This window comes from Lutjanus erythropterus, chromosome 23 (genome assembly GCF_056507025.1).
Source record: "Lutjanus erythropterus isolate fLutEry1 chromosome 23, fLutEry1.hap2, whole genome shotgun sequence".
NCBI lineage: Eukaryota > Metazoa > Chordata > Actinopteri > Lutjaniformes > Lutjanidae > Lutjanus > Lutjanus erythropterus.
The window spans coordinates 4,400,646-4,421,138 of NC_139339.1; the positions used below are offsets into that span (position 1 = coordinate 4,400,646).

The 20,493-nt window shown below is 38.4% G+C and overlaps 6 protein-coding genes across 6 annotated transcripts; 5 read left to right on the forward strand and 1 right to left on the reverse strand.

Moving 5' to 3' along the window:
• Positions 1-631: 631 nt before the first annotated feature.
• LOC146305439 (uncharacterized) lies at positions 632-1,549 on the reverse strand. The gene has a single exon (XM_084713098.1). The coding sequence runs from the start codon at positions 1,547-1,549 to the stop codon at positions 632-634; it is 918 nt and encodes a 305-aa protein (XP_084569224.1).
• Positions 1,550-5,098: 3,549 nt separating this feature from the next.
• Positions 5,099-5,995, forward strand: LOC146305440 (uncharacterized). Its single transcript, XM_084713099.1, has one exon. The coding sequence runs from the start codon at positions 5,099-5,101 to the stop codon at positions 5,993-5,995; it is 897 nt and encodes a 298-aa protein (XP_084569225.1).
• Positions 5,996-8,704: 2,709 nt separating this feature from the next.
• On the forward strand, positions 8,705-9,616 carry LOC146305441 (uncharacterized). Its single transcript, XM_084713100.1, has one exon. The coding sequence runs from the start codon at positions 8,705-8,707 to the stop codon at positions 9,614-9,616; it is 912 nt and encodes a 303-aa protein (XP_084569226.1).
• Positions 9,617-12,056: 2,440 nt separating this feature from the next.
• On the forward strand, positions 12,057-12,968 carry LOC146305442 (uncharacterized). The gene has a single exon (XM_084713102.1). The coding sequence runs from the start codon at positions 12,057-12,059 to the stop codon at positions 12,966-12,968; it is 912 nt and encodes a 303-aa protein (XP_084569228.1).
• A 946-nt stretch (positions 12,969-13,914) lies between these two features.
• On the forward strand, positions 13,915-15,914 carry LOC146305443 (uncharacterized; the record flags this gene model as incomplete). The annotated part of the gene is made up of 2 exons (XM_084713103.1): positions 13,915-14,002; positions 15,001-15,914. Coding segments are annotated over 2 exons (1,002 nt in total), but the record flags the coding sequence as incomplete, so codon positions are not given.
• Positions 15,915-16,347: 433 nt separating this feature from the next.
• LOC146305444 (uncharacterized) lies at positions 16,348-20,424 on the forward strand. The gene is made up of 4 exons (XM_084713104.1): positions 16,348-16,356; positions 18,148-18,224; positions 18,585-18,589; positions 19,499-20,424. The coding sequence occupies exons 1-4, from the start codon at positions 16,348-16,350 to the stop codon at positions 20,422-20,424; spliced, it is 1,017 nt and encodes a 338-aa protein (XP_084569230.1).
• Positions 20,425-20,493: the final 69 nt, after the last annotated feature.

Genomic DNA, 20,493 nt, shown 5'->3' on the forward strand with positions numbered 1-20,493 from the left:
TGTGGGTGTGATAAGCAAACAGCCGATCCTGTCATATAAGGATGTTTCCTAATGGCCCTGTTTAAAAGCCAGCACAGTTTTGGCACTTTTTCTTAGCTTGAAATTGACCCTTCAATCATTCACTCCAATCATTTTCTAGAAAATTTGTTTATACATTCATGAATGGTCAAAAAGACAAACCATGTCAAATGAGGTGCAATTACTGCCACGACAGTTGATTAAATATCCACAAATACATTTTTAATGAGTTGATTCTTAATAGTAATTAATCTATTAATGCTTAATCATTAACATAATTACTTGTTTTTCGTCCATGTCCTGGTTTTCGTTTGTGATCAGATAATCGTATTGGCTACAAGAATGTAGATGAAACGTTTGGACATTCACTCAAATTGTGCTCAGTACTCAACTATGATTTTAAAAGTAACTAAGTAGATTACATCTTGCAATGGATACTTAAGTACAAGTAAAAGTACAGACTTGCAAATCTACTCATAAAAGTACAAGTACCCCCAAAATAGAACTTCTTAGATTATTAGCATGTAGCTTTATTGGCTCCTCCCACATGTCACTGAAGACAATCCAGTGTTTTGCTCTCTCAGTAATTTTTCTCTGTTTTTAGACATCTAATCTAATCTGAGCCTTGTCCTGGTCCATTGTTGTTCTTACAACACAGCAGTTTTCCTGCTCTCTGTAGGAAGAGCAGAGGTAAGACCAGACTGCTGGGCAGAGAGAACCAGTATACAGACAAAAACATGCCACACTTTTCAGTGTGCCTCTGTGATGAGGCATACAGACAAATGGACAGCAAATTCCCCCCAAACCTGACCAACAGCACTCCCAGTATGGCCATGATGGTGTGAAACGCCCTCAGCTTTGATTGGTCAACCCGCTGTCTGTCCCCACCCCCTTCCCCTGGACCTGGACGAATCAGAACACAGAGAACAGAAAGGCTGCAGAAAGAGACGACAATTAAGACGAAGGCTAAGAGGCAAAAATAGACGGTGATGTTGCCAACTTCGCCCGCCATGGACGTGACACCTGTCACCACAACACACAGCAGCCAAACACAGCCAACGGTGATGTTTCTGATTCGGATCCCTTTTTCCTTCCTCAGGCTCAGGTAGGTGATGGGGTGAACGACAGCCAGGTAGCGCTCCACACAGGTCAGGACGTGAAAAAACACCTGTGTGATTGTGTTCATGGCACAAAGGTAGATACCCACCGTTATCATTTCATAGAGATGGCTGTGGACACCACAACAGATGAGTGTGGACCCTGAAACACTCAACAGGTCGGTGAGAACCATGTGGTAAGTAAAGAAGTCCGAGTGGCTTATTGTCATCACGCCAGATCGCTGTTGCTGCCATCGCTGGTGACCCAGGAAGAGGACGAGGATGCAGAGAGGGAGGACGACGAAGATGCGGGTGATGGTTAAGGCGGTGATGCTGAAAGTGCCAACTTTGGAGGTGAAGCAGAGGAGGATGTTATAATAGAAGCCGATGTTGGAGGAGGCGAGAAGGGAGGAATTAGAGGAGTTGACTGACATAACTACAGGGAAGGAGCAGAGAAGGAGCGGAAAGGAGGGAAAAATGGAACAAAATTAACAAGTACAAAGAACAAAATGTAACATGTGATGACAGAATTAGCAGATCTGTGAGGCTTGACTGAGGCACCGTGTTGCTTTGACAGTGGCAAGCTAACATGGTGATGTAAAGTAGGTAATGCCTATCATGGTCACCATTTTATTTTAGCTTGTTAGAATATTAACATTTGCTAACTAGCATTAAACAAAAACTAAAGACGAGGCTGTGGGGGGTATCATTACTTTTGTGAGTGTTTGATCACAAGCCAAAGTATTGAAAAGTCAAGTGATGACTGACAAACTTTGCTGTGCTGCTAATGTGGCTAAAAAATACAGCAGAGTGGTACATAGTACAGCAGACTTTTTCTGGATTAAACAAAGTGCCTAAACATAAGCATTAAAAAGTTTAATATTCGCTACAAGTGGATAATGTATTGCAGGATCAGTTGATGTAGTGGAAAATAAATAAAATATGTTGTCAAACAACTTTTTACTGATACCAAAAGTATTAACATGTTGCAAACTGCTAGACACATTAACATTTTCTTGTTATTTTATTAGAAAATGTAAATTTGGCGGCATTATGTTTTCTCCAAAATATATTTGCTTTTCCAAATCTGCATATAAACGTAATTTTTATAAGATAGAAGCTGAGCCTTTATGTGCCCACACAGCAAACAGTCAGCCAGCTTTATTTGACAATCAAATACTTAAATTAACATAATGATAAGCAGTATTATCAATGAGGTTTGCACTCGAGATATGTAATATTCTTATCTGACAAAAATCATGTTCGAAAACATGAAAAAACAAAGTAAAATTATTTACTGTAAAGACAAAAGATGTACACCATGGTTGACAGTTAACCATTTGATGCAGCTGACACATCATGTATGTGAAACCAGTTTCTTAACAAAAAGATCTGCAAAAGCCTTTTAACATCTAAGTATGACAATTAAGAATAGAATCTTTTAAAGTTATTTGATTTTTTTTGTCTAGTCAATCTGTATTTTCAATAATAAAGCGACTGAAATGGAAATGGTCGCAGTAACCAGCATTATTTTTTATTGTCATTTTAATTTGCAAGATTCCAAAAATGATAATCTATCATAAGATGATAAAAATTAAACTCACCTTGTCTGTAGCTTTTAGATTCTGTTCCTTCTGCCCTTGTTCTGGAGTGTGAACTGCTGTGTTGTCCACATCTACATTCATCTGTGTGTGTGTGTGTGTGCATACGTGTGTGTCCGCTGACTTGTTTGTGGCCTTGTTTTTTTGCATGTTGTCTAACCAGGAAACATTTATCATTCACATTGCATTGCTTTTGATTCACAGCTTTAGTTTGCAGTATTTTATCTTTCTCTGTCACAGATGCAGAGTAACATCCGTCCACTGCGTTGCTCAAAGACACTTCAGTATTGAAACAAACTTTATCAAACTTCATCTGCCATTTATTTAAAGACACACATACATTATTATAGTGGGCATTGATTGATGAATGCATCATTATTGCAACATTATATTATGAAGGTAAAATAGTAATCAAGTTTCTTATGCTCATATGTGTCTCTTATTGGACAACTTTTAATGCAAACAAAGAAAATAAATAAAACAGGAAACCACCACACAACCACACAAATTAAATCATTTGCTCATTTTAACAAAAAAAACACACCATATTTCAGCGCAACATGTTAAAACTGTGCCCCCTACATATTTTGTTGCCCTGTGTGAGACACTGTTCCCTCCATGTGATCAGGCCCCGTGATTAATTTCAGCATAATTTTTGGCTATAACAAGAATTTTGGATTCCACTCCAGAGTAGCCAAAGTTTCAATTATCAACACTGCTACTCTGACCAGCCGCTACACTTTATGGACTATTTGTCTTATACCTCTACTACTACTTGTGCTCTCAAAATCACACATTGTCCGCGATCCTGTTCACACAGACGCAGTCTTTCTCTCCCTCTCTTGGTCTTAATGACAGTGTTTGATTTTAATAAGCACCAGTTTTAAGTTACACCTCATTTGAATCCAGTCAAACATCCATTTTAATGGGCAGATGGGGTGAAGAATAGTTAAAAATAAGGACATTTCTCATTCAGTGGGATTTTTAGAGTTGTTTCTATTGTATTAAACTGTACTGTAAGTGTGTTTGAGTAATGCAGTGGAAGGGTGCTATTCTGCATCTGCATCTGTGAGGGTGAAAGGTTATACAACATGCAAAGAAAAGCCACAAACAACACACACACACACACACACACACACACACACACACAGGATTAATGTATGGACAGCACACTCGTTCACAGTCCAGACACACAGGCAACAGACGCTCAGAAAGATAATATCGTAATCTAAGAATTGACAAGGTAAGTGTATTTTAATTTTTCTTAGATATCGAAAAAGTTATAATGCTTACATAAACAATCTTCAATTGTTTTATTGTTTAAAAACAGCTGGATTAAGTGAAAAACAAAAGTTCATCATTATTCTTGTGATCATTTTGTGAGATGGACTCCCAGGTGTTTTTTGAGGGATTTGTCTCTATATGGAAGAAAAGTTGTTATTTTATTCATCATGTTTTCTTGTATGATTTCTATCATTTAAGAAAATGCATGGCTTACTGCTGATGGTGTGCTGTGGTGACACATAAATGTTCAACCCTGTCTCATAAGAATATTTTCGAAAAGCAAATACACTTTGCAGGAATAATTGACTATTAACTATTAAGGAAAAAATGTTAATTACTATATCTTGCAAACTGGACTGTGTTGTATATATATAATCTATAATGTATATGTAATTTAGATATATTTTGATACAGAAAAAGTCTGCAGTGATTTAAAGCACAAGACACAATTTTCTTAAGATTTAACATAAAACACAATTTTTCACTAATCTTAATGAAATGCTTTTGTTGCCTAAACCACAGGACCCAGGATACAAAGTGCTGTCTCAAAGTACTGCATTTTGTGTTAATAAATACATAAGTGGAGCAAAAACAAGTTTTCTATGTGCACACTGATATGGAACTGCTTCTGCTATCACATCAGTAATAAACAAACTGGAGGGTACAAAGAACCTTAAGCTTTTGTTGACAAGACAAATGTATTTGGCCTACTTCCAACAGGTTTTGGTTACTTTACTTTTAAAGAGTACCTGCCCTTTTCCAAACAGTTAAAAAACAGCTATAAACAAACACCTATACAGAAGTTTGCATAGGGAGCAATTCTGAAAAACTTTCATCACTTTCTCTTCATAATTGTCAACAGGTCCGTCGCTGTCATTCGGATTTGTAACATAATCGGTTGATGCCATTGTTTTAGGTTTATGCTGCTCTTCTGTATGAAAATACTCAGAAACAATAGAAAATACAAAAAATATATTGCTGTGCGAATTAATTCAGACTCAGACACAATTCACATGATTAACATTATTAAACTGACTTTGTTTTTCACTGTCCAATGTCCCCTGTTTTTCGCTCCATCTCTGCCCCTTACCCAAAGTCATGTCAGTCAACTCCTCTTCCAGCTTTAACGCCACTCCTCCTCCTTCTCCCCTCTCTGCCATGTATGCTTTTCTGCACACCTGCATGAATTCCACAGCTGGCATCCTCAACATGGCTGCCTTCGCCATCGTCACTATCCTTGTCCTCCCTCTCTACATCTTCGTCCTCTACCGGTGTCACCAACGATGGCAACAGCGGCCCAATGCGACAATGAGTCACTCCGACTTATTTACGTACCACGGCGTCATCTTAGAGCTGATGAATGTCTTGGGGCTCGCCCTCTCCTGCGGCGGTGCCTACACTGATCAACCACTAATACTGATGGCTGGTGTCTGCCTTTTCTGCCTCAATATATCTGGACAGAATGTTTTTCACGTCCTGACCTGCGTGGAGCGCTACCTGGCTGTCGTTCACCCCATCACCTATCTGAGCCTGAAGAAGGCAAAATGGATCAGAATCAGAAACGTCACCACAGGCTGCGTCTGGCTGCAGTCCATTGCATCGTTGGGTTTCACAGCTTCGATAGAGCAAGTCAGAATCTTGTGTGCTTGTCTCTTAACCTTCATCTTAATTATCGTCTCGTTTTGCAGCCTTTCTGTCCTCCGTGTTCTGATTCGTCCAGGGCCAGGGGACGGGGGTGGGGGCAGACAGCAGACTGACCAATCAAAACTGAGGGCGCTCTACACAATCACGGCCATACTGGGAGCGCTGTTGTTGAGGTTTGGGATTAATATATTTACAGCTTTTCTGTATGATGCAACACACCTGAGGGAGGATGTACATTGCAGTGTGTGGCTGTCTACGTACTGGTTCTTTCTGCCCAGCAGTCTGGTGGTACCTCTGCTCTTTCTACAAAGAGCAGGAAAACTACCGTGTTGTAAGAACAACAACACATAGTCGAAATGTGGATCAGAAAGCAAAACGGTTCGGTGACATGCGGGTGTTTTGGGGAGTGAAGATTAGATCACGTTATCAGATAATCTGGGCCGAATTTAAGTGCCGACCGAACTCCATCCCAGGTTCCTCCTCCGATTCTCTGGAAGGATGAACGTCAAGTAAATCAGCCTGAGACTCCTGTAGTGTGAGCTCAGCATAAAATCCTTATAATACGACTATTTCTAGAACTGACTTTGATCATAACTCATTATTTTACGTGTATATAGTATACACTATAGTGTGTAGCCGTTGTAACGCAGGTTAGCATTGCAAGCAATAAGCAAGAAATTAAGCTTGGTCTAATGAAAAAAAACATTTCAAAGCTAATAATGCATTCATTACTGTCAGTCCATCTTGCTGGGTTAAAATGATTGTGGCTGTGTTCAGTTTATTTCATTCAAAATCAAAACACAGATCTAACGTTGCAAGAAAACAGTGGTAGGTAGCGCAGATAACAAGCAGACAAAATGTTGGATAACAAAGATAAGAAATGACACACATGCGAAAGACGGGTGTTATAGTCTTTATGACAGTTCATTTGATCCCTGTCAGACTTCTTCTTGGACAGATAAGATAAAGGATAATGAAGAATATTGACATTTCTCAACAACAGAATATTTATTGTATATAATAAAGGAATAGACAGTGTGTTAGTTTGTAGCGATGTGTGTTGCAGTGGTGTTTATTTGTGGTAAATCATTTAATTGTAGTAGCTGTTGTTTTGTGGTTTAAACTGCAGACTGGAGTTTTTTTTAAGAGTCTTAAAATACTGATAGACTTTCTCCAAATAATGACTACATCTTAGCTATCAACTTAAATCAGAAATCAAAGTGGTTTCCAGTTTTATGTCTTTATTTTCTGTGTTCACTTTCTTCTTCATTGTCCTGTGTTGGCAGAAAAGTTCTACTATGAAAGAAATGCATGAGCATAAAAACATATCTCTGCACTGATCAATCATGTGTATGGCTTTAAATGATTGAATAAATGTAATGAATAATAACTCTCAAATGTTATCGCGTGCAGTCTATGTGTGTTTTTTTAAATATGGAGGAAGTTTACTTTGAAAGTCTGTGGAGGGGGAGGGGTGTTATCCTGCGTCTGCATCTTTGAAGCAGAAAGATGACACACTGCAAACTAAAGCTGTTCATCAAGAGCAATGCAAAGTGAGCGATCCGTGTTGACTGCTTATACAACATGCAAAAAAAGCCACAAACAATTAAACACACACACACACACACACACACACACACACACACACACACACACACACACACAGAGTTTTGGAATGTACATGGACAACACACCAGTTCACAAACCAGACACACGGGACGGAAGATCCGAGAGAACTGAATCAATAAACTTCAGAAAAGGTGAGGGGTTTTTTTATATTCTTGCCCTCTTAGATTTACATTTAAATTACATATAATAAAATAATTACAGTCACTAAAACAGTCTGTTTTCAGACATGATATGTCAGGTGTAAACTGTTGTGTTTGTATATGTTGTGTTTTTAAGATTTTAATCGATGAGAAATGTCATAACTTCGCATTTTCAGGTTTTCTCACATGATTTTTTAGAGGTAATAAAACATGAAACAACTTTATATAAACTCAATTAAAATTTTTCAAATAACGTTCATTGACTGGCTGTTAGTGGTCTGGAGGCACATATTCACACACAAATTCAACTGTGTCTCCTAGAAATTATATTTATGTGCTACTAATTTGAAACAGTAAATATTATACATTTTGTATTAAATTAGATATCTAAACACATCAGAAAATTATATTTACAACAAAAGTTAATTAATATGTCTGGCAAGTCACATCATGTTGATACACTTCATGTCAGTAAAATGATTACTGACGCCGTATTTCATTATTTCCCACAAAAATATCTGATCCTGCAGCACAATACCAACTTGTAGTGAAAATTAATCATGATCGTGGTTTTGATTAGGCACTGGCAATACTTGATTGATCGAGAAAACTCTGCAGTACAAGACATGACAAATTCATTAACATTTATCCAAAACCACAAAGAATTTTTAAACTTTATATATCACTTTATTTTAGGGGGAACAAAAAGAATAAGCTATGAGGGACTACTTAACAGTTACACTGTATTATGTATCATTTCATTTTAGGCCAACTAAAAGACTAAGTAATCAAATTAATTAGGGACAATTTAACTACTCAGTATTATGTATAACTTAACTTTAGGGGACACAAAATTATCATAAAGTAATGAGGGATTAACTGCTTTTCACTTATCTCTATCACTTTTCTTTAGGGGACACAACCAAGTCCAGTTGCCTGCAATAACCCTTCTACTCACTTGTAGTCCTCATTCAGTCCCTGGTAATTACTCTTACTACTAACTTCTGTGTACATTATTGTAAAGTGTTACTGCCCACTTGGTGCTTAGTGCTAATTAGCAAATTATAAAATAACATTGCCAATGTGGCAACACTGGCATCAAAGCTAAGCTAAGCTAAGCTAAGTTAAGCTCAAAGCACCAATTTTTCAGTTGTTCTGTTTCGAAGTACGACTTCAAAGATCTGCTAATGGTCCCATCACATTTTTCATTCCACTATTTCTGTTTGTTAATTTTATTCTTCTCTCCATCTTTCCCTTGTTGTCCTTCTGTCTCTGCACCTCGTCCATAGTGATGTCAGTCAACTCCTCTTCCTCCTCTAATCCCTCCCTTCCTCCTTCTGACCTCTCTTCCTCTGTAACCCTCTATTATGAACTGCACCACTGCTTCATCTCCAAAGTTGGCACGTTTGGCATCACTGCCTTCTTCATCACCAGCGTCCTCGTCATCCTCCCTCTCTGCATCCTCGTCGTCTACCTGGGTCGCCAACAATGGAGTCAACAGCGCTCCGGCGCAGCAATAAGCCACTCCGACCTCTTCACCTACCACATGGTCGTTGCAGATCTGATGAGTGTCTTTGGGTCCACACTTATCTGTTGTGGTGTCCACACTGATCTCCCACAAATGATAAAGGTGGGTATCCACCTTTGGTCCATAAACATATCTGGACAGAGTTTTTTTCACGTCCTGACCTGTGTGGAGCGCTACCTGGCTGTCGTTCACCCCATCACCTACCTGAGCCTGAGGAAAGCGAAAGGGATCAGAATCAGAAACATCACAGTTGGCTGTGTTTGGCTGCTGTGTGTTGCAGGGACGGGTTTAATGCACATTGAAGACAACAATCTCCTTGTCACGATCTATTTCTGTGTCGCAGGTTTCATAGCATTTGTCATCTCTTTCTGCAGCCTTTCTGTTCTCTGTGTTCTGATTCGTCCAGGGCCAGGGGAAGGGGTTGGGGACAGACAGCGGGTTGACCAATCAAAGCTGAGGGCGTTCTACACCATCACGGCCATACTGGGAGTGCTGTTGGTCAGGGCTGGGGAGAACCTTATTGGCAATGCTCTGTATACCTCATCACAGCTGGGGGAGACTGAAAGATGTGGTATTTTGTTGTCCTTGTTCTGGTTCTCTCTGCCCAGCAGTCTGGTGTTACCTCTGCTCTTTCTACAGAGAGCAGGAAAACTATTGTGTTGTAAGAAACAATGAACGTGGGTGACATTATCAGGAGGAGCCAGTGAAGATATCTGTTCTAGATATGATAGACATTTAAATTAGTCATGCATAAAGGATGATGACTTTAGACTCACTGTCTTGACTGGTATCATTTGGCTTTTCACTGTCCCAAAACTCTTATTGGTTTATTTCCCCAACATCATACCAACAGTCATTGGTAATATAATATAATATAATATAATATAATATAATATAATATAATATAAGATAAGATAAGATAAGATAAGATAAGATAATGCCATGTGTTTTTTGTATTGAGGTCTCTCTCCAGTCTCTGCTGATGTCTCTGTTTTACCGTCTTGATGCCGCCTTAAAAACTCACCAAAATGCAGTTCACTGATGTTATAATCACGGTGTGACAAATGATTGACAAATTGCAGCCCCACACACACACACACACACACACACACACACACAGAGAGAGAGAGAGAGAGAGAGAGAGAGAGACAGGTGTTCTGGTCTTAATGATGCTGTTTGATTTGAATAAACACTGGTTTTATGTTACAGCTCATTTGATTCCTGTCAGACATCCACTTTAATGGACACAAGATGTGAGGAATAGTTAAGAGAATAAGGCCTGTGCACTAGAATTATTACTGTACCTAATAAATAAATATAAAAAATAAATCTTTTTAATGAGTTGTGACTACTTATAGTGGTATTTTTTCATGGTAAATTGTTTTTGAATAGTGGTCTCTTGTCTGTGCCTGAAATCCTTCAAAATTTTAGTGAACACACTGCTGTGTTTTAGACTTTGTCTTATCTGAAAATGTATAAATCAACAATGCTGGAGGTACTTATCAGCAGACATCATAAATGAAAGTGACTTCTAGTTGCAGTTGCCCTGTGTTGGCAGAAAAGTTGTACAATATGAGAGAAATGTATGAGCATAAAAAACCTGACCGCTGTTAATGTTTATATGGGCACAAAATGATGAATAAATGTCCTGAATCATGACTCTCAAATGTGTGTGTGTTCAGTCTGTGTGTATATTTTTGATTACAGAGGGAGATTAAAGAGATGTGTACTTCAGGGTCTAAAGTTTGTGCCTCAAAAACTGTCAATAATGTGTCATTGAGCAATAAAGTGGAAGGATGTTATTCTGCATCTGTGAAGTAGAAAGATGACACACTGCAAACTAAAGCTGCATACTGGTTATATAACATGCAAAGAAAAGCCACAAAGTATTACATGGACACACACACGCAAAGATGCACACGCATGGATTAAAATATATGAGGACAACACTGTAGTTCACAGCTCAGACACTCAGGCGACAGAAGATCAGAAAGATCAGAGTCGAAAAACTACAGACAAGGTGAGGTTTTTATTTATGATCTTTCCTTTTTACATTTACATTTAAATTACATATAATAAAATAATTATGGTGACTAAAACAATCTGTTTTTCAGTTGTTTATTTGTTTGAAATACAGCCTGAACAAAAAAAACTTAAAAGATTATATTTTTTATCATTACACTTGTTAAAAAGGTCTTTTGAGATCTGATTTTAAAAACAGGTTACATAGACATTATATGTACATTATTATGAACTTGATTTAAAGACTTTATTGTCAGTTAAAACTTGCTGGCTGGCTGTTCCTGCTGTGGTGGCACATATTCACACACAAATTCAACCACGTCTCAGAGAAATTATATTCATATGCTACAAATTTGAAATAGTAAATGTTGTATATTTTCTATGAAAATAATGAGAAAAGTTAATTTTACAAAAGTTAACTAACATGTCTGACAAATCACATCATGTTGATACTTTAGATATCAGTAAAATGAGTTCTGACACTATATTTTCCACAAAAACAGAAAGTAATGTTTAAGTAATTAGTAATTAATGAGTCATTCCTACTTTGCACCTGCTGATCAGGAACCATTCATAAATAAAGTGGTCAGTATAATCAATTCACAGATATTCATGAACTAATCATTACCTAATGATTTATTAATATAGAGTCTCTCAATCTATTCTCTAGTAACTCATCATTATCTACTATATAGTCCTCCATTAGGAAGTATTGGGGAAATATTTATGAACAATTAATTAATTATCAAGTTACTCCTGATTCATTCCTCATGTGGTTCTTCATTAATGAATCATTAACTAATAATTAACTAGCAACTCTGAAACATTTGAGTATTAACTAATGGCTCACATGTAGTTAAATCTTCATCAGTTCCTCATTCATCCTCATTTGAGTAACTACTCAAACTTCTGAGTAGTAGACTAAGTTAAGCTCAAAGCACCAATTTTTCAGTTGTTCTGTTTCAAAGTACGACTTCAAAGATCTGCTCATTATCCCACCACCTTTTACATTTCACTATTTCTGTTTGTTAATTTCATTTTTCTCTCCATCTTTCCCTTGTTGTCCTTCTGTCTCTGCACCTTGTCCATAGTGATGTCAGTCAACTCCTCTTCCTCCTCTAATGCCTCCCTTCCTCCTTCTGACCTCTACGGCCTCGTTGGTGTCTGTTATAACATGCACCACTGCTTCATCTCCAAAGTTGGCACGTTTGGCATCACTGCCTTCGCCATCACCAGCGTCCTCGTCATCCTCCCTCTCTGCATCCTCGTCGTCTACCTGGGTCGCCAACAATGGAGTCAACAGCGCTCCGGCGCAGCAATAAGCCACTCCGACCTCTTCACCTACCACATGGTCGTTGCAGATCTGATGAGTGTCTTTGGGTCCACCCTTATCTGTTGTGGTGTCCACACTGATCTCCCACAAATGATAAAGGTGGGTATCCACCTTTGGTCCGTGTACATGTCCGAACAGATATATTTTCACATCCTGACCTGTGTGGAGCGCTACCTGGCTGTCGTTCACCCCATCACCTACCTGAGCCTGAGGAAAGCAAAATGGATCAGAATCAGAAACATCACCATTGGCTGTGTTTGGCTGCTGTGCATTATAGAGACAGGTTGTATGTGCTTGCACAACCAACTTCTCCATGTCACAATCTATGGTTTTGTCTCAACATTCGCCTTAATTGCCGTCTCTTTCTGCAGCCTTTCTGTTCTCTGTGTTCTGATTCGTCCAGGGCCAGGGGAAGGGGTTGGGGACAGACAGTGGGTTGACCAATCAAAGCTGAGGGCGTTCTACACCATCATGGCCATACTGGGAGTGCTGTTGGTCAGGGTTGTTGGGAATATTGTTGGCAATACTGTGTACACCTCACCACAGCTGGGGGAGACTGAAAGATGTGGTATTTTGTTGTCCTTGTTCTGGTTCTCTCTGCCCAGCAGTCTGGTGTTACCTCTGCTCTTTCTACAGAGAGCAGGAAAACTACCGTGTTGTAAGAAACAATGAATGTGGGTCACATTATCTGGGTCAAGCCAATATCTGTTCTAGTTTTTTGCGCGTGCACACACACACACACACACACACCCAGACAGGTGTTCTGGTCTTAATGATGCTGTTTGATTTGAATAAACACTGGTTTTATGTTACAGCTCATTTGATTCCATTCAGACATCCACTTTAATGGACACAAGATGTGAGGAATAGTTAAGAGAATAAGGCCTGTGCACTAGAATTATTACTGTACCTAATAAATAAATGTAAAAAATATATCTTTTTAATGAATTGTGACTGCTTGTAGTGGTATTTTTTATAGTAAAGTGTTTTTGAATTGTGGTGTGTTGTCCGTGTCTGATGAAAACCACTTTTTTTTCCCCTAAATGTCAAATTTTAGTAAACACACTGCTGTGTTTTAGACTTTGTCTTATCTGAAAATGTAAAATTCAACAATGCTGGAGGTACTTACCAGCATACATCATAAATGAAAGTGACTTCTAGTTGCAGTTGCCCTGTGTTGGCAGAAAAGTTGTACAATGAGAGAGAAATGTATGAGCATAAAAAAACCTGATCGCTGTTAATGTTTATATGGGCACAAAATGATGGAATAAATGTCCTGAATCATGACTCTCAAATGTGTTTGTGTGCAGTTTATGTGTGTATTTTTGATTACAGAGTGAGATTAAAGAGATGTGTACTTCAGGGTCTAAACTTTGTGCCTCAAAAACTGTCAATAATGTGTCATTGAGCAATGAAGGATGTTATTCTGCATGTGTGAAGGAGAAAGATGACACACTGCAAACTAAAGCTGCAAATCAAAAGCAATGACACATGAATGATAAATGTTTCCTGGTTATACAACATGCAAAGAAAAGCCACAAAATATTAAATGGACACACACACACACACACACACACACACACACACACACACAGATGTATATGCATGGATTAAAATACATGAGGACAACACTGTAGTTCACAGCTCAGACACTCAGGCGACAGAAGATCAGAAAGATCAGAGTCGAAAAACTACAGACAAGGTGAGTTTTTTTTAATGATCTTTCCTTTTGACATTTACATTTAAATTATATATAATAAAATAATTATTGTGACTAAAACAATTTGTTTTTCAGTTGTTTAATTGTTTGAAATACAGCTTGACCACATGAAAAACAAACAAAAAACTTGAAACATCATATTTTTTGTTCTTACACTTTTGAGATCTGATTTTAAAAACAGGTTACATAGACATTATACGTACACTATTATGGACTTGTTTTAAAGACTTTATTGTCAGTTAAAGCTTGCTGGCTGGCTGTTCCTGCTGTGGTGTGACCAAATAATGAGAAACATTCATTTTACAAAAGTTTATGAATATGTCTGACAAATCCCATCATGTTGATACTTTAGATATCAGTAAAATGAGTTCTGACACTATATTTTCCACAAACACAGAAGTAATGTTTAAGTAATTAGTAATTAATGAGTCATTCCTACTTTGCACCTGCTGATCAGGAATCATTCATAAATAAAGTGTTCAGTATAATCAATTCACAGATATTCATGAACTAATCATTACCTAATGATTTATTAATATAGAGTCTCTCAATCTATTCTCTAGTAACTCATCATTATCTACTATATAGTCCTCCATTAGGAAGTATTGGGGAAATATTTATGAACAATTCATTAATTATCAAGTTACTCCTGATTCATTCCTCATGTGGTTCTTCACTAATGAATCATTAACTAATAATTAACTAGCAACTCTGAAACATTTGAGTATTAACTAATGGCTCACATGTAGTTAAATCTTCATCAGTTCCTCATTCATCCTCATTTGAGTAACTACTCAAACTTCTGAGTGGTAGACTAAGTTAAGCTCAAAGCACCAATTTTTCAGTTGTTCTGTTTCAAAGTACGACTTCAAAGATCTGCTCATTATCCCACCACCTTTTACATTTCACTATTTCTGTTTGTTAATTTCATTTTTCTCTCCATCTTTCCCTTGTTGTCCTTCTGTCTCTGCACCTCGTCCATAGTGATGTCAGTCAACTCCTCTTCCTCCTCTAATGCCTCCCTTCCTCCTTCTGACCTCTACGGCCTCGTTGGTGTCTGTTATAACATGCACCACTGCTTCATCTCCAAAGTTGGCACTTTTGGCATCACTGCCTTCGCCATCACCAGCGTCCTCGTCATCCTCCCTCTCTGCATCCTCGTCCTCTACCTGGGTCGCCAACAATGGAGTCAACAGCGCTCCGGCACTGCAATAAGCCACTCCGACCTCTTCACCTACCACATGGTCGTTGCAGATCTGATGAGTGTCTTTGGGTCCACACTTATCTGTTGTGGTGTCCACACTGATCTCCCACAAATGATAAAGGTGGGTCTCCAACTTTGGTCCATGCACGTAACAGGACAGATATTTTTGCATGTCCTGACCTGTGTGGAGCGCTACCTGGCTGTCGTTCACCCCATCACCTACCTGAGCCTGAGGAAAGCAAAAGGGATCAGAATCAGAAACATCACCATTGGCTGTGTTTGGCTGCTGTGCATTATAGAGACAGGTGGTATATGCTTGAACAACCAAGTTCTCATTGTCACAATCTATGGTTTTGTCTCAGCATTCGCCTTAATTGCCGTCTCTTTCTGCAGCCTTTCTGTTCTCTGTGTTCTGATTCGTCCAGGGCCAGGGGCAGGGGTTGGGGACAGAAAGCGGGTTGACCGATCAAAGCTGAGGGCGTTCTACACCATCATGATCATACTGGGAGTGCTGTTGGTCAGGGTCGGGGAGAACCTTATTGGCAATGCTCTGTACAACTCATCACAGCTGGGGGAGGCTGAAAGATGTGGTATTTTGTTGTCCTTGTTCTGGTTCTCTCTGCCCAGCAGTCTGGTGTTGCCTCTGCTCTTTCTACAGAGAGCAGGAAAACTGCTGTGTTGTCAGAAACAATGAATGTGGGTCACATTATCTGGGTCAAGCCAATATCTGTTCTAGTTTTTTGCGCGTGCACACACACACACACACACACCCAGACAGGTGTTCTGGTCTTAATGATGCTGTTTGATTTGAATAAACACTGGTTTTATGTTACAGCTCATTTGATTCCTAGACATCCACTTTAATGGACACAAGATGTGAGGAATAGTTAAGAGAATAAGGCCTGTGCACTAGAATTATTACTGTACCTAATAAATAAATGTAAAAAATATATATTTTTAATGAATTGTGACTGCTTGTAGTGGTATTTTTTATAGTAAAGTGTTTTTGAATTGTGGTAGGTTGTCCGTGTCTGATGAAAACCACTTTTTTTCCCTAAATGTCAAATTTTAGTGAACACACTGCTGTGTTTTAGACTTTGTCTTATCTGAAAATGTAAAAATCAACAATGCTGGAGGTACTTATCAGCAGACATCATAAATGAAAGTGACTTGTAGTTGCAGTTGCCCTGTGTTGGCAGAAAAGTTGTACAATGAGAGAGAAATGTATGAGCATAAAAAACCTGATCGCTGTTAATGTTTATATGGGCACAAAATGATGGAATAAATGTCCTGAATCATGACTCTCAAATGTGTTTTTGTGCAGTTTATGTGTGTATTTTTGATTACAGAGGAGATTAAAGAGATGTGTACTTCAGGGTCTAAAGTTTGTGCCTCAAAAACTGTCAATAATGTGTCTTTGAGCAATGAAGGATATTATTCCGCATCTGTGAAGGAGAAAGATGACACACTGCAAACTAAAGCTGCATACTGGTTATGCAACATGCAAAGAAAAGCCACAAAGTATTACATGGACACACACACACGCAAAGATGCACACGCATGGATTAAAATATATGAAGACAACACTGTAGTTCACAGCTCAGATACTCAGGCGACAGAAGATCAGAAAAAGTCGAAAAACTACAGACAAGGTGAGTTAATTTTAATGATCTTCTGATCTTGAAAGATTATATCATTTATTTTTACACCTACAAAACTGATACATACATTGCACATAAATTATTTCAAGTGTAATTAAAGTTCCTATTTTCCCTTAAGACTTTTCGTTTTTTGATTAGGCATCCATAGTGAGCTTATGGAGACTCAAGAAAATTAGGCACCTTCAAAATTTAGAGAAAAAGGCACCAATTATTACATAGACGTATGCTATGATGAAATGTTTTTAACTGTAACCACCATCCATTTTCACTTTAATGAACTTACTCAATGATTCTTTTATATACAACTTTTTGGGGTTGTAGTGGTGTTTGTTATTACTTCACTGCTTATTTGACTAATTTGTATATCTGCTGTGTGTCTGTACTTTTTACTCCTTAGATAAACACAAAGTCATTATTTATTTTGTTAATATTTGTAGTTATATTTTTCTCTTGTCTTATGCCCCTCTTTATTTCCAGTTCTTAGGAAAAAAAGATTAGCAAAATTAGCATGATTAGAAAAACAGTCAAGGTGTAGGATGAATTGCATGACAAAGTGATACACACGTACACACAGAGACGGACAAGTGTTCTGGTCATGATCGTGTTATAATTTGAATAAGCACCGGTTTTAAGTTACAGGTCATTTGTTAGACATCCACTTTAATGGACTGGACTTTTACTATGAAACCAGGCTGTTTGAACACGTGCAGAATGTGTCTTGTCATTGTCTTGCAGATGTGACAGTTACCCATGATGCCATGGGCACTAAAACAAACATCATGTGCATTCGATGTTGGTATTTTAGCCTCTGCCCCTTAGATGCACAGATTTCTCCGGATTCTCTGAATCTTTTAATGATTTTTGTAAACGTGTTGCAGACATCAAATATACATCAGTGTAAATTTACAAAACAGAGTTTATCAGTTTGAACATTAAATATCTATCATATGTATCTCTGTACTGTCATCTGAACACGTGTCTGCTTTCTTGTTTATTGCCCTGTGTTGGCAGAAAGTTGGAGAATATCAGAGAAAAGTTTGAGAAATGTTTTACCTTCATTCTAAAATGTTTATATGTGCACTGATCAGTCAATATTAATCATAATAACATATCTATGGCTTTCAATGTTGGAATAAATGTGATGAATAATGACTCAGATGTGTGCAGTCTCTGTGTGTTTACTGGTTATGTAACATGCAAAGAAAAAAAGCCACAACCAGTTCAACAGCTGTGTGCACATGCAGACGAGAGTTAACGAACGTATAGGTGGAAAACAGACCTGTTCACAGTCCAGACACGCAGGCGACAGAAGATCAGAAAGATCAGAGTCAGAAAACTACAAGGTGAGTTTATTTTAATGATCTTTTAATGAGTTTTTTGCCATCTTGCATCTTAAAATAATACTTCTGGTTACTAAAACAATCAATTGATTTATTGTGTAAAATCCAGCTTGTGCAACATAAATGTAATTTATTGACAAATAGAGCTGCCTAGCTGTTGTTAGACTTCTGTAGTGGCATTTAAACATCACATTTTTTTCCAACAACAGGCACTTACGAGCGCTTACAAGTCCTAAGAACGCACATAAGAACACTTCTGCACTTATAGAACAACTTTGTGCATCTGAGATAGATTTTTTCTTAGGACTTTCTTAAAAACAAATTTAAAAAAAAAAAAAACTTACAAAGACATTAGTGAATGAGGCCCAGTGTTTCTCAACACAAAACTGCAGGAATTTAAAGATTTCACCAGTTATGATCCATAATATCATTAAAAGATTTAGAGAGTGAGGATAAAAGTCCTTTTCAGACTGCTTATTTCAGCAACACAAAGCCGAGACATATTCTGCACCTGTCACAACTTCTCTGGAATGTGTTGCTCACATCGAATTCAAAATGAGTGTATATTTGCAAAAAATAATAAAATTAATTAGTTTGAATTTTAAATATCTTCAGCACTTTTGTAGCTTCTAACTAAATCTCTGTGGTTTGAAGTTTAGTTTCTCCTACATTCCTGGTTTTCTTGTTCACCTTCAGACACATAGGAGTCATGTTAAAGTTTCTGCAAGGAGCGATTCTGCAGGCCTCTGCGGACGAAAGTGGTAGTTTTTTTTTTTTCCCAACTGTAATAACCACAAAATATCACATCAGAAATAAAATCACCTTAATAAAAATCTCCTCCTGCTTCTTTTTACAGACGTCACTCGCTGTAATTTTGCCTGTGAAAATGTAAACACAGAGTTGTTACATCTGACTTAAAGGAAACTCTTACTTAATCGCAGCCATAAGAACAAACATACAGAAATATACAGATCTTCTTTAGTGTCATATAGAAGCATGAGACTGTTTGATAACCAGTTAAAAACTCCTTATGGTTTCAAGTTACTACTGATGAAAACCAACCATTTCCTGATTTCACTGCTTCATAATAAAAGCTTTTAAATAACAAAGTGACAGGGGAAGATTTTATAGTAAAGAAAATGTGTTGAGCACTTATATGTTAAAAGCCACATCTTCGAGTGGGTAGTCTTGCTGTAATCATATCTTACATTTCACGTTGTTAATTATGTTTTTCTCTGTTTCCCTCCTTTTATCTATCTCTTGCCCTTTGCCCATAGTGATGTCGGTCAACTCTTCCTCCTCCAATGCCTCCCATCCTCCTTTCCCCTCCTCTTCCTTGATCAGCATCTATCTACTGCAAAAATGCCTAAACACCACAGCTGGTGCTTTCAGCTTCACCGCCTACATCATCACCAGCACCATCATCCTCGTCCCTCTCTGCACCTTTGTCCTCAAGCTGGGTATCCAAAGATGGCGTGAACAGCATCCCAGCACGACAGTGAACCACTCCGACATGTTCACTTACCACATGGTCGTCACAGAGCTGCTGAATGTCTTTGGGTGCATACTGATCCATTGCGGTGCCCACATTGATCGACCACAAATGATGTTAGCGGGGATGTACCTTTTCACAATCAACTTGTCTGGACAGATATTTTTTCATGTCCTGACCTGTGTGGAGCGCTACCTGGCTGTCGTTCACCCCGTCACCTACCTGAGCCTGAGGAAAGCAAAGGGGATCAGAATCAGAAACATCACCATTGGCTGTGTTTGGCTGCTGTGCATCGCGGTGACAGGTACCCTGTCCATAAAAGACCAAAATAACTCGCTTATCATCACTGTTTGTACACTTGTCTTCATCTTAATTGTCGTCTCTTTCTGCTGCATCTCTGTTCTCCGTGTTCTGATTCGTCCAGGGCCAGGGGAAGGGGGTGGGGACAGACAGCGGGTTGACCAATCAAAACTGAAGGCGTTCTACACCATCATGGCCATACTGGGAGTGCTGTTGGTCAGGATTATGGGGAATATACTTTCCTCTATTCTGTATGTCTTACTGGGAGAGACTGAAATGTGTAGAGTGTGGACCACTGTGTTCTGGTTCTCTCTGCCCAGCAGTCTGATGTTACCTCTGCTCTTTCTACAGAGAGCAGGAAAACTACCGTGTTCTAAGGACAACAAAAACTCACAACAGAGAGATGATTAGATTCGTTTTATAACCTTTTGCAGCCATTATGTTGTTTTTCCAAAGGGGCCTTGGAGAAAACGGTGTCAG

Excerpts from the sequence above, each read along its gene's own strand:
- LOC146305439 (XM_084713098.1), bottom strand. The coding sequence starts at position 1,549 with ATGTCAGTCAACTCCTCTAATTCCTCCCTTCTCGCCTCCTCCAACATC.
- LOC146305440 (XM_084713099.1), top strand. The coding sequence starts at position 5,099 with ATGTCAGTCAACTCCTCTTCCAGCTTTAACGCCACTCCTCCTCCTTCT.
- LOC146305441 (XM_084713100.1), top strand. The coding sequence starts at position 8,705 with ATGTCAGTCAACTCCTCTTCCTCCTCTAATCCCTCCCTTCCTCCTTCT.
- LOC146305442 (XM_084713102.1), top strand. The coding sequence starts at position 12,057 with ATGTCAGTCAACTCCTCTTCCTCCTCTAATGCCTCCCTTCCTCCTTCT.